The sequence below is a fragment of the Pelobates fuscus genome, chromosome 12 (assembly GCF_036172605.1).
Source record: "Pelobates fuscus isolate aPelFus1 chromosome 12, aPelFus1.pri, whole genome shotgun sequence".
Classification (NCBI taxonomy): Eukaryota; Metazoa; Chordata; class Amphibia; order Anura; family Pelobatidae; genus Pelobates; species Pelobates fuscus.
Window position 1 is genome coordinate 31,884,025 of NC_086328.1, and position 13,852 is coordinate 31,897,876.

The 13,852-nt window shown below is 42.3% G+C and overlaps 1 protein-coding gene across 2 annotated transcripts in view; it reads left to right on the forward strand.

Moving 5' to 3' along the window:
* LOC134578278 (5-hydroxytryptamine receptor 3A-like) overlaps nucleotides 1–12,250 on the forward strand; it is a 29,379-nt gene extending 17,129 nt beyond the window's left edge. Inside the window, exons 6-10 of one of the 2 annotated variants that reach the window (XM_063437254.1) lie at nucleotides 2,098–2,270; nucleotides 3,086–3,246; nucleotides 7,533–7,740; nucleotides 11,263–11,469; nucleotides 11,553–12,250. In XM_063437254.1, coding sequence (XP_063293324.1) covers nucleotides 2,098–2,270; nucleotides 3,086–3,246; nucleotides 7,533–7,740; nucleotides 11,263–11,469; nucleotides 11,553–11,833 — 1,030 coding nt within the window. In that variant the 3' untranslated portion in view covers nucleotides 11,834–12,250. The remainder of the gene's footprint in view (nucleotides 1–2,097; nucleotides 2,271–3,085; nucleotides 3,247–7,532; nucleotides 7,741–11,262; nucleotides 11,470–11,552) is intronic. The other variant, XM_063437255.1, reaches the window with a different exon arrangement.
* Nucleotides 12,251–13,852: the final 1,602 nt, after the last annotated feature.

Genomic DNA, 13,852 nt, shown 5'->3' on the forward strand with positions numbered 1-13,852 from the left:
CTTCTGGAATAAAAGGGAATCATGACATGCCACACATGTCATGTGTCCTTAAGGGGTTAATATAATAAATCACTGTTAGTATATAGATCATTCCTTTGCAGTGTCACATTTATGTAGCCCTAGTAACCTCCCCTCGCTGTAACATATACAGCCTTCATGAAGAAAAAAAGACATCACACTGTGTTTTCTTTAGAAGTTATTATCTACTTCTTTGTTAATTGATTTTTAATCACACACAGGAGGCTGCTGAGGGCAGTTTTTGTTGTTTAGAGTGTCCTTTTAACTTTCCAAGTCTGGGAGGGTCACTGTGAGTGAATTGTATTTATAATTTCAATTTATTTTTTACATTGTAACAATTGGATGTGATACTGATGTATCAACGTTTTTCGGGTGTTCATTGTTTTCATTTGAGTCTTTGCTTTGCCAGCTTGCTTTGGGATTAACCTGGGCAGTTATTGTTAATAACAAATTAATTGGGATTGTGGCCCGTTTAATTAAAATCTGATTTTGTGCACTTTGATCATATGTTGAACATGATCAAATGACTGGTTTGGGGGCTGTTGTATTGCTACCAGGGCAGCCAATGGGTGGATTGCTTTGGGTACTAGATTTTTTCTAATTTCCTATCGTTAACATCCTGTTTTCTACTACCTTTACACTACTCTACCATTTCTCCTGATCTCTGCCCCCTTCTCTTCTTCATTGCCATTCTTCTCATATAATACTAACTATCTTCACTTCTGTGGCGGAACCAGCCTCGCCACTGGGCATTGGAGAAGACTGATTGCAAGCCTCCTGCCATGTGACTATGGCCCCTGGGATGTATTGCCCTTTAAGGAACTGATTTGGGGCTTATGGACTTGTATTGGACTGTGTATGGCCTTTTAAGAACTGTATTTGGGCATAATGGATTTTTATTGTGCTGTTTCTAGCACTTTAAGTACTTTGGGAAAGGACCTGCAGTTTTGGCATGGCACTTCGAATGCAGCCGAAGTGCCGAAGTAGTCGAAGTGGCCGCCATTAGAAAACCGAACACGTGGCGGCGGCCATTTTGATTCATTCGAATGCAGTGTGCCGTCAAACTCATGGAACTAAAATCGACTACAGAATGGCACGAACACTACTGAAGTTTTACCTTCCCTGGAACTAATGCATTCAACAGTTCATTAGACAGTTCATTCAACCATTCATTCGACAGTTCGACAATTCGAATGGTTGTCGTTCGTCTGTTTGAACTGACTTTAACATGGGAAATAGACCGGCCGCACAGCCTGATTCTCTGGAACTGTTTGGGGCATGAAAATGTGCTTGCAGTCGGTAAAAGGTGACTTATATCTATCTCCCAAACGGCTGAACGAATTTGAATGATTTTTGGGTATGTTTGTATTTGAAATATGCTGATTATTAATAATATGTGACTTTTATTAATATTGGATGTATAGTTTCAGAGTTATGAAAGTTGGGTAAAAAGTATGTTTTAAACTGTACGGCTAATTGTGTTACCTCTTAGGTAAGGGGAGGAGATGTGTGGGATGTAACCAGTGTGTGATTGGGTAATTCATAATTGTCTGTGGGTGTCTCCCTTGCACGGGAGAATTGCATAAAAACCTTCTACTTCACCCTCAATTTGGAGTGCCGTCTCTTATTGATGGAATCTGCTGCAAGGGATTGCTATGCTAGTCATACTCTCTTGCTATATCACTACTAAGCTCAATTTGGAGTGCCGTCTCTTATTGATGGAATCTGCTGCAAGGGATTGCTGTGCTAGTCATACTCTCTTGCTATATCACTACTAAGCTCTTGTAAGAGCTTGTTCCTGTTCTGCTACCTGAAGGAGTCTACGGTGGTTATGGTATCTGGTGGAGTGCTTGGAGTCCTCAGGAAGCGCTAGGAGCATCCTTCAACGGAGGTACCCAGTCGGGGTGCCAGGTGATCCGTTACAACTTCCTCACCCTTTTCCTTATATTTCTAATCTTAAATGATCCCAGTTACTGAGCAATGTGTAAAAAAAAACTATTTGGCGCAAGCTGTACTACGTTTTGCTATTTTTATTTCAACTCAATATAAATGACTAATACTTTACCTTTAAATTTCCAGGACGGACAATAGTAATGAATCCATAAAAACCCTCTATTACACCATCACATCGAATGGCAATGTTAGTTATGGAGCCCCACTGCGGATAGAGACTAGCTGTAACATGAGCATGTTCAAGTTCCCCTTTGACACGCAAACGTGTATATTGACCTTTGGTCCTTATGTTCACCGAGGTATGTATGCACGTGCCTAAGAAATTTGTGTCATATATTAATTTGTGGATTTCTAATTTTTATTATGAGCTAATTAAGCATAAGATATCCACATATTAAAGGAGTGTTCTAATTTAGAATTAAAGAAATGCTCCAACCAAAAAACAGCGTTTTAATAAAATTGTTTTTGGTTATGGTAACCTTGCGAGCACGGTCCCCCCCTAAAACAAAACAGAAGGAAAAATAAAATTCAAAAAGGAAATAGAGCTAAAACATTTCTTGCACATACAGACTCCAAACACCATTACTGAAGTGGTGATGGTACTTGGAGCAATCTTTTAACCTCTCTTTCAAATGCGTTATTGATTTAACAACAATATCAGTCAAAATTGCCAAAATAACCTAACTGGAAATATAGCAGATCCTGAAAATGTGTCTTATTCTTGTATACTTGTATTGTATGAGGACACATCTTTTACACATTTACAGGCATGACACACTTATTTGCATAATACCGGGAGGAGTATGCAGGTACTGTAATTAAAGTGGGGGCATGTGAGACAGAGAACAAAGGAACAGGGAGGAGGTAGACGAATACAGTCTCCAGGTGGGATCACGTGGCTCTACCTCCAGATACCTCTAGCAGGTTCCCTCTTTGGTCTGAGCCAGCTCTTGCAACACAATGGGTCTCCTTTCAGCATGTTTAGGCTCTTTCAATTTGTGACAAATCATATTTGAAAAAACATGAACTCATATAAAAAAAGCTAATATCACAACGTTTCCATTTTCTTAAATGGCTCTTACATGAGAATATTATTGACTGTCATTTTCTATAGACAAGGAAATAACCATGTTATCAAAAAGCAATGACAGTGTGATGAATAAAAAGACAAAGGCCGTTTTCAAAAGCAAAGGAGAGTGGAATTTTGATCATATTGCTGTAGAAAACAAACTTTTGCTGTTCTATGGAGAGAATTATAGCCAAGTGTCCTATCAGGTAAATTAATTTGCTTAAGACATACATTAATTGTATTATGTAGACCAGTGGTTGCCAAGCCTTTTTTTTTTTTTACTTGTGTACCCCTTGGTAATTTCCATAAATTGCACCTCTCATATTAGTGAAATGCTTGTCAGTAATATTGTTGCTGTTATTTCAAATGTATCTGTTTTGCTCTGCCCTAGTCACAGACACATAGATACAAACACTGCCACAAATGCAGTTGTACAGAAACACTCATACACACACGGACACACAGGCAGATACACAGATACACACATTGACACACATAAAAATGTACAGACACACAGATACAAACACTGTCACACATGCACATACACAGACACGCATATATGAACAATGACACACACACAGATACAGACATACACATACTGACACACAGGCATATTCATAGACATACAGATACAAACACTAACACACAAACCTATACAGACACAAACATTGACACATGCAAATACACAGACACACAGATACAAACAATGACATACATGAAGATACAGACACACGCAAAATCACACAAAAGACACACAGATAGAAACACTGACACATAAACAAAGACTGTCAGTTGCACAGACACACATATACAAACACTGACACACAGGTACACACACTGCCACTCATTCTGATACAGAGATACAAACACTGACACCTGTATAAATACAAACTCAAATATACAAACACTGACACATATGTGTATGTACAAATACAAATAATGACACACACAGATGCAGACATACATATACACATGCTGACACAAATGCAGATACACAGACACACATGCAGATATACTGACAGACATTCAGACACTCAGATACAAACACTGAGACACACAGATACACAAACATCCGAGAAACACAGTGAAATGCAGATGCATAGACACAAAGATACACACTGACATACATGTAGAAACACAGACACGCAGATACACAATTTGAGAAACACACTGATACAAACTCTACATACACACACAGGTCAAAATGTTAGCCACACTCCGGTTTCCAATCTTTAAGGAGCAGGAGGGTGGTTTCTGCTGGCTCTGGCAGCTTGCACCTCTCCTAAATAGCTGGGTCTAAGTGAGTTGGGAGGGAGTGACCGTCTCTCACTTCCTCCAATCGCTCCCTGCAGATTAAAAGGGGCCCGGATAGGCTGTTAAAGCGTCACAGTGCATGGCTGGGCCACTGTAGGCATTTGTCCATTAGATGGCCCTAAATGCATGGGCTATCCGATGGGCCTGTGGTTCCCAACCTGTGCAGTGCAGCTTTAACGGTGGCAGAACCACCATTACTAAAATTCTTTTACATACCCGGGGGAACTAGATTGTACACCTGGGGGTACGCGTACCGCAGGTTGGAAACCCCTGACGTCGACAGTGATAATATCTTTCCTAAGTATGACGGCTTAGAAGACCTGAATGACCAACATTTTGAAATGAATGCTTCAAACCTAGGCTCGGATTAAAAAAAAACAAAAAAAAAAAACACCGCTATTTCAGTGTGAGGGTTAATTAAGTGGTAGCTGGCCAGCGTTTGCTAGCCAGTTGCCAAGTTAAAAAAATAAGAAATAAAAAAGTTAATAATACCCCGAACATTCCCCCGAATTACTGAAATTTAAACTCTAATGCTATAATATTTTGCAAAGGTGCATTTAACAGTATTTGGTTTTAGTAAATTATAGAATTGCTGTTGCATTTGGATTTCAGATATTTTCACAGTGGTGATGGGCTAATTCACTAAAGTGATTTTTTAATGTAAGACCAAAATAACTGAATTAGAAACATAGCTGACTGTTGAATAATACCAGTTTGACTATATTGGTCTTAAATTTGAAATTCACGTTGATTTCCACACAATTGGATATTTACAATTAAAAGCTTAAAATAAGGGGGGCGGGGCCTGGCAACTGACTGAGCAGGATGCAGGGAGAGGGAGCTCCTCATGCTAAACTTCCTTTTTTGCCCAAAAAGAGACTTTTTGCCTCATAATTCTGCCTAAAACGGGCATACCTCAAGTTGGAGACACGTAGGCAACCTCTTGAAGCGAAATTCCGATGGCAAACCACACTCATGAAGACCCCCTGAGGCCTGCAAACTGTTACCGGGCGGGAGATGCGGCCGATCTTCCGTCCATTACTCGAACAGCAGACAGCGTGGGCCTCGCTTTCCCCCCCTCTGGGCCGGTGGGGGTTATCCCGGTCCCCGCTGGGCCACACGGCGGGAGCCCCGCAGCAGGCTGTGAGCTACCCTCACGATGCACGGAGCACAAAGCAAAGGCACGCAAGATGGCGGACGAGCATACAATACAAGACACAGTGCAGCGCAGAGGCGATATGCCCGACCCGCTCGAAATCTTTGAAGCGCGTCTGGAGGCAGCCTTTAACACATTCTGGACTAACCTGAGAGAACGCATGAAGCAGGCACCTCAGACAACAAAACCGCAGGTGAGAAAGCGGAAACCCGACAGGGCAAACCCTGAAAAACTCCCCAAAGGCAACCCGACCGCACGGCCAGCACGCCATACCACTAAACGCCTTCCTGGGACTGGGGCCATCAGGGGTAACCCCCACAAGCGGCGACCACACACGCAGAAGGGTCCACACCAACAAAAAACACCCTTACACGGCAGAGAAGAGAAACACTCACCTCCTGCTGCGAGGCAAGCCACACAGTCAGTGCGTCCCCGTGCACCCCCTCGCGGGCAGCCGGAGCGCCCTCGTAAAGCAAGAAAGCCGCAGGAGTGGAGAATCAGTGCACAAACCAGGCGGTGGAAGCGACGCAAGAGCACTGCTCGCCCACAACCGACAATCGATGCCTGGGTAACAGCGCCGAAGCCGCACATGAGAGGGTTAAACAGTCCCCCCTCACACCGCAAGAAGTCACCTGCCCAATGTGCCATCAGTCCCGTCACAACAGACAGGAGGGGCAGCCGTCTAAAGCAACACACGGCATACCAAATAACCAACCGCTCCTCACGGCAGCCCAAACCAGAGTCAGAGGGGCTGAGGAACACCCACCCACACGAGACCCAGCATCAACCGCAGAACACCAAGATGGCGCAGGGGGAAAAAGCCCAAGAGGCCTCCACACAACCCCAACAGATAAGCAGAGTAGGCGTTGGCTGACTACCGTCAACTCAGTGGACTGAGGCCGAGACACCTCACCCAAGCACTGGAGAAGGCCCTGCGCAGCACCATGGACTCCCAGTATCATACAGCCCCACTGTTTAACTATATTATTATTATTATTATTATTTATTTATTTTTTCTCCTTGCCTGTGACCCTCCCTCTGAGGGGCATAGGATGAGGATGGACAGAGTCTCCAGATGTTGGACGCACCCCAGCCCTGCCACCCTCAAACTCGAAGTTATTAAGCTTTACCTGTCTGATTTTTGTTCTTGATAGACAAAATGTATGTCTCCCAAATAAGTACAATCAAATATAAACATAGAGTTTTATTTAGCTAGGTCTAGCATGTTTATCTGTAGCGCAGACATGTCAAGACCACTGTCTTTACCTAGATTACTGGCACTCAGCTTGTAATAACTCCCCATGCTAGCCAGGATCCAGAGGCTTTGATAGAAACCTATCACAATGGGCTATCACGATTATTAAATGACCCTCTAAAATGTGCATCTAAATTAGACTCTCAGAGTTTTAACCACAGTAATGTTACATTTGCCTAGCCTAGCATGTAACTTAAACAGCAACTGTACCACATGCTAATTGCTTTCCTCACTGTACTCGATGATACCAAATATAATGTTTTAACTGTTAAAGACCCGGCATGTTTCTCTCACTAATGATACGTAACTACATTATTTAGAATGTTCATAACCTAGTTCTCATATCGACTTCACCGCATTACACTTTAAAACCGTGTTTAAACCCAAATGTATAAGCCTGAGTAAAATAAAAAACTGTGCATGTTATTCATATGCCCCGCATGTTACGCGAGGGAAAGACCAGAGGATTGCCTTTGGGGTACCTCTCGTCAGTCTGTACTTTATATCTGCACTACAAAAATAAAGAATTAAAAAAAATATATATATATATATAAAATGAGTGAGTTTTAACTAGTAGCTGTGGAATTCTACTTCTGTTTGTATTTTGTGTCTGTATTGTTTTTTTTTGCACCTACTCCCTCTACACATGTATTTCTGTATAGATAGTGTTTGTATATTTAACACCTGCATGATTTGCTTTGTCTGTATACATTGTATCCTACAATTAATATATATTTGCGTACTGTTTTCATTTCTGCCTTCCTTAGATAACCATTACTAGAGTTCCTATTGTTTATGTTATAAACCTGATCATTCCTTCATGCTTTCTGGTATTATTGGACGTCGCCAGTATGTTCATGCCAGCAGACACTACCGAAAAGCTTGGCTTTAAAATCACCATTGTTTTGGGCTTCTCTGTAGTCTTACTGATTCTAAATGACATGATCCCCAACTCTGATGAGATACCCGCATTAGGTATGTATTCAGTATTATATATTGCATTCTATATTTCCGTATAATAATAATTAATATCAGCCAGAATAACTCTGGCTGATATAAAAATGCTTAATTTGTTCTATTGATGTATATGAGAAAGAACGAGAAATAATGCATTGCTAATCTAATAGCTCTGTTGTTTTTAACAAAACTTTTACTCCACTATCCAACAAAACTCACATGATGTCAGTTTTAGATAAAATCAACGTTGCTGTTTTATTCACCCCACAGGGCATCAACAAAAAAATACATTTATAGACGAAACACAAAACATTGGGTGTCCCAAGTATTAAAGGACCACTCTAGTGCCAGGAAAGCATACTCGTTTTCCTGGCACTAGAGTGCCCTGAGGGTGCCCCCACCCTCAGGGACCCCCTCCCGCCCGGCTCTGGAAAGGGGAAAGGGGTAAAAACTTACCTTTTTCCAGCGTTGGGCGGGGAGCTCTCCTCCTCCTCTCTGCCTCCGTTCCTCCCTGTCGGCTGAATGCGCACGCGCGGCAAGAGCTGCGCGCTCATTCAGCCGGTCACATAGGAAAGCATTCATAATGCTTTCCTATGGACGCTTGCGTGCTCTCACTGTGATTTTCACAGTGAGAATCACGCAAGCGCCTCTAGCGGCTGTCAGTGAGACAGCCACTAGAGGAAATAGGGGAAGGCTTAACTAATTGATAAACATAGCAGTTTCTCTGAAACTGCTATGTTTATAAAAAAATTAGTTAACCCTAGCTGGACCTGGCACCCAGACCACTTCATTAAGCTGAAGTGGTCTGGGTGCCTAGAGTGGTCCTTTAAACAGATCAATGCCGAGAATTGCCCATCAGACGGCTGCTTAGAGCATGGGCTCAGACAGGGGCATCTTTTCCGACTGTGAGGGGGGCATCCTTGAGCCAGTGTGGAAATCAACAGATCTCCCTACCTGGCCCTAAGCCGAGACACCTGCTCAAGGGAGCTTCATCGTCGGCACCTCTGTTGGGTGCCAATCACTTTAGGAGTTCCCCAGCGCGATAGATAGATAGACAGACAGATAGATAGACAGATAGACATACATGCTGATTCCCCAGTAGTTTGAAGGCATCATGTAGGGAAATCAGTTACACAAGTTTATTTTTATTTTATTTTTTCTAACTATGAGCAAGACTACTAAATTGTATGTTTTAGAAGAAAATATGTCAGTTTTTAGCTTACGTTGTGTTGTTCACACACTAGTAAATCGACATGCATGTGTGTATTTCTGTTACTTTGACAGGAACCGCAGGCCCAGACTGGCCATAGGGAAAATGCCAGGTGGGCCATGATGGCTATGGGCCGAGGCCAACAGGGAAGATCAGAGGATATCCCCTGCCTGCCGACCTATTTACATGAAACACAACAATCAGCTCACACATGCAATCCCACATGAAGCCTCCAAACACATGCAGCCTCCAAACACATGCACAATACGCTTTCCTGGTCTTTTCATTCCCTGGTATCCAGGGGCGTATTAGCCGCGAGGCAAACAAGGCATTTGCCTTGGGCGGCATTTTCCAGGGGGCGGCAAAAAACGCCGCCCCCAAATGCCCAGGGCAAATGCCTTGTTAGCCTTGCGGCTAACTGACATGCCGTCTGGGCGGGCGGTCTGCTGGGCGGCGCTGGTGTGTGGCCGGCGAGGGAGCACTTCCTCTGAGCTGTCTGCTCAGCTCCCTCGCGCGCCGCACAGTGAGGCTGGGAGGCGGAGCCGGAATATGACGTCATATTCCGGCTCCCAGCGGCGCGCGAGGGAGCTGAGCAGACAGCTCAGAGGAAGTGCTCCCTCGCCGGCCGGGCCACACACCAGTGCCGCCCAGCAGCCACTGGACCACCGGGGAGAAATAGGAACCCCCCAGCATTCCCAAAGGTAAGGAGGCTGGGGGGGGGGGGGTAAATTAAAAAAAAAAAATGTGTTAAATATGTGAGTGAGTATGTGTGTGTGTGTGAATGTCTGTTAGTGTGTGTATGTTAGTGTGTGTGTGTGTCTGTTAGTGTGTGTGTGTGTGTGTGTGTGTCTGTTAGTGTGTGTGTGTGTGTATGTCTGTTAGTGTGTGTATGTCTGTTAGTGTGTGTGTGTGTGTGTGTGTGTATGTCTGTTAGTGTGTATGTCTGTTAGTGTGTGTGTATGTATGTCTGTTAGTGTGTGTCTGTTAGTGCGTGTGTGTGTGTCTGTTAGTGTGTGTGTGTCTGTTAGCGAGTGTGTGTGTTTCTGTTAGCGAGTGTGTGTGTTTCTGTTAGCGAGTGTGTGTTTCCGTTAGCTAGTGTATGCGTATCTGTCAGTGAATGTGTGTGTGTGTGTATTTAGAAGGCGGGGCGGGGGAAGGGTGGGGGTGGTGCGGGCGGGGGGAAGGGTTGGATGGGGGTGGCGCGGGCGGGAGGGGGGCGCCTGAGTTTTGTCCTGCCTAGGGCAGCACAAAACCAGGATACACCACTGCTGGTATCCCACTTATGGAGACACCAGAGACAAGTCACAAGCTAATACAGTGTGAGTGTCATTAAATCCACTTGCACTCCACAGAACACATACAGGACCTTTTTCTCATGCGAGAGCACTTCAGAAGTGCTGCACTAAAAGAGCAAGAACCAGCAATCTCACTTTGAGGAGTGCGTGCACATCATTGGTGATGACACAACAGTCTCTCCTCTGACACCACCCCCTCCCACTGGGCCTCTGTAATAAAAAAATGCCAGGGCCAATTTTTTTTCCCAATCTGGCCCTGGCTGGAAGTGCCAGGTAGTTACAAACAAGTATGTGGTCATTGATCCAGTCATGCGCACACACTACACATCTCAAAATTCACTATGGGACCTTCAGGTTGTGCATGGTCTTAGTATATAACTAGTACTTGTGATCAAATTGGACTACAAATGGTCATTCCCACAGATGAAGGTTCAAGGAATTCATTAAAAAGTGATCAAAGGGAAAATTTAACTTCCCAGGATTTATGTATTCATGCAAATACAAATGTTTTTTGTGGGCTCTGATAAAACTAAATATAGAAATCCACATTTTTATCGTGGAACTGCCAGTTCTACTTTAACTTATATGTATGAAGTACAAATTAAAACACAACATAGCTGTATTACATGTAGGATGTTTTTTTTCAGTAATAATACAAAACTATTACAGTTTTCCTTTAAATTCTAAGAATGGCATTTTAAGCTATTGATTGCTGCATTTTAAATAGGTCATGGGTCATCTCCTTGATCACCGTAAAATGTAACAGTGTGCAGCGTTGTAGGTTATATATTTGTTTTTATATCTGTATACATATGGTATTAGTTTCATCGTGTTAAGCTAATGTGATATATATTGTTGTTGTTAAAAATGAAATATTCTTCAAATACAAAAATAGACAAAGACTTTCAAGATGCGAAAAAATAAGTGTAAGTGACTGATTCCATAAAATATTATTGGAACCTTATAGTTAATACATAGTGTAATTTGTTTTTGAACCAGCCATCAAAGTATTTCCCCTAAATATTTTATTCACAGGTATATTCTGCTGTGTGTGTATGGGCATTATGGTATTCAGTATTATAGCCTCCTTGGTAACGTTATTTATGCAGTCACGTTCCGAAACCCAGCGAGAAGTCCCACGCTGGGTGAAGATTTGGATCATGAAATATTTGGCACGCATCCTTTACGTAAAACAAAAATCTATGAATAAAGATGTGGCTACTGTGATGATGGTTGACCAAAGTAAGTATGGGTTTAGAGGGAAGACTTCACAAAAATGATTACAAAAAACCCAACCATCCTTATTGCCTCTGTCTTCTTCCTAGATGTTGAAGATGGCAGAAAAACAGAGGAAAATGTTGTACTTAGAGAGAGGAGTAAATGTGTCTCCAAAGCAGCAACAGTTAGCCTGGAAGTCAAGTTGTTAAAGAAGTTGCTTATGGAAGTTCTGAAAATCCACCAACAATTGGCCCTTCATAAGAGCCATGATGATACCAAGGCTGAATGGCTCTTTGCCGCCATAGTAGTGGACCGATTAATCCTCATCATTTATCTGATCATTATAATTGTAATTTTTACCGTGGTGATTGTGGTTTGGGCTAGCTGAGTGTTCTTTTTATAGCAAACAATGGTCTGTAATTAAAGAAGTGAAGAAAATAATGTTTTTCCCCCTGTTCCCTTGTTTGTCCATCGAATCTCACCCATGTCTCCTAATTTGTCTATCATCTTTCATCTATGTCCCCTGTTCTTATACTCTTCTTTTGCTTTCGATCTCCTTTCTTTCCAACTTTCTCCTAATGTCCTTTTTGCTCAGTTTTCTGGTCTCCCCACACAAATGCACTAAAGTCAAGATTCATAATCCTTAGTAATACAATGGCTGAGGCTACTCAGCCATGGTCTACTGATAATTAATTCACTTTTTTTTCCCCATGAAAATTAATCCTCTTGCTGGCTGATTATAATTTAGAAGTTTGTCATAACATTTCTCTTTGTAAGAGCAAAATATAAGAATTGTAAAATAAATTTAAAAAAAGTTATATAACTATATTTTATATTAACATATTTATTGCACAAACTGTTGTATTTCCGGTTGGTGAAATTATTGTATTTTTCTTAAATTCTCAAAGTGAAATAAAGAGATTGTATGTCATCATCGTAGAGTGTGGTCTGCCCAGATTTCATTTTTTTCCTACATGCTTAGCTACGGAGAGATGACGGTGGGCACTAAGGTAAGAGCTCATGTAGTGAGAGTTGGAATAGATATCATGGAAACAGACAACAGTAGGATCATCATGGAGATTTAGATACAGTTGCATGTGAAAACAGAGGAAGCGGGAGGTAAAGAGAGATGGGATGAGTGTGCATTATGGTAACGCGCTGGGATAACTCAACTGGGCTTCCAGTGGATCTTTTTTTTTTTTTTGGAAGATCGCTGGAAACTATATTTTATATGTCAAAAATGGAAGAAGGAATATTGTCTGAGGAACCAGAGAACATAGCACATGGACAAAAAAAGAATTTGAAAGGTGTGGCTGAGGAGATATGTAGTACGTTTACTAAACATACTAAACACAATTTTTTTCTCCATTCCTAGTTAAAGAAAAACTTCACTCACACTGTAACTGCTACAGCTTCTTGTAGTGGTTCTGGTGCTTAGAACTTGTTCCACAGAGATTCCCGACATATTGTGAAGAATTATATTAGATTTCAAGGACGTTATCATGTACCATCTGCTCAGAACCTTCAGGAGCACTGCCGGTAGAGAAGTTCATAAACAGTACTGCAAAGCTCCCACTATTAGGAGATATGGAATTGGGACAACTGTGAATCTAGCTTTGGAAGGACAGCTCAAAAAGGGGATGGGACTGTCTGAAAAAGGGGCATGTCAGTCATGCGTGAATGCATGTCAAGCTGACTGGCCATCGCACTGCCCAGCCCCATTTAGGACACCACACGCTCAGAGCTCTGTGAAGGTGGTTTGCCCATAAGCTGAATGTCCTGAGTGCAACTTGCACAGTACAAACTCATGCGCTGCTGTGTGGGAGCCTGATCTCTGGTGTCCCCAGCAGCAGAGCAGCAGCTAGTCAATGCTGAATTTGAGACTGTTCCATTGAACCCAGGACTTTTGGGAGGTATTGCACTGTATCCTGCCCTGTGCAAAACACTACCATCTGAGTCTAACAGGAAACAATGCTAAATGCATGTATGCTCACTGTATACTGTAGATCTTGCAAATGAAGAAACTTGTCTCACACGGCATGAGTAGGCGATCCGTGCCATACAGTGCAGGTACCTAACCTGAATGACTAATTAGGCAAGCAAGGTCTGTTTTTACTTTCTTTGGCAGTGTCTGTATTGTAAAGAAATGCATATGATTGACATTGGTACTGATGCTACTTTATAGATAATAAATAAGGCCTCTAATAGAATATTGTGTTGAGTGCTGGAGGTTCTTTCTTCAGAAACCCATAAATATATTAAAATAAAATGTATGGGAGAGCTGTAAAGTGCTATAAGGTCTACAAGAAAATATCCATCAAAATAGACTGAAAGCTTGAAGCACAGTTTGAAGCAGAGGAACAACAGGGACGACATGTTAGAATCTTACAAATATTTCAGGAGATAT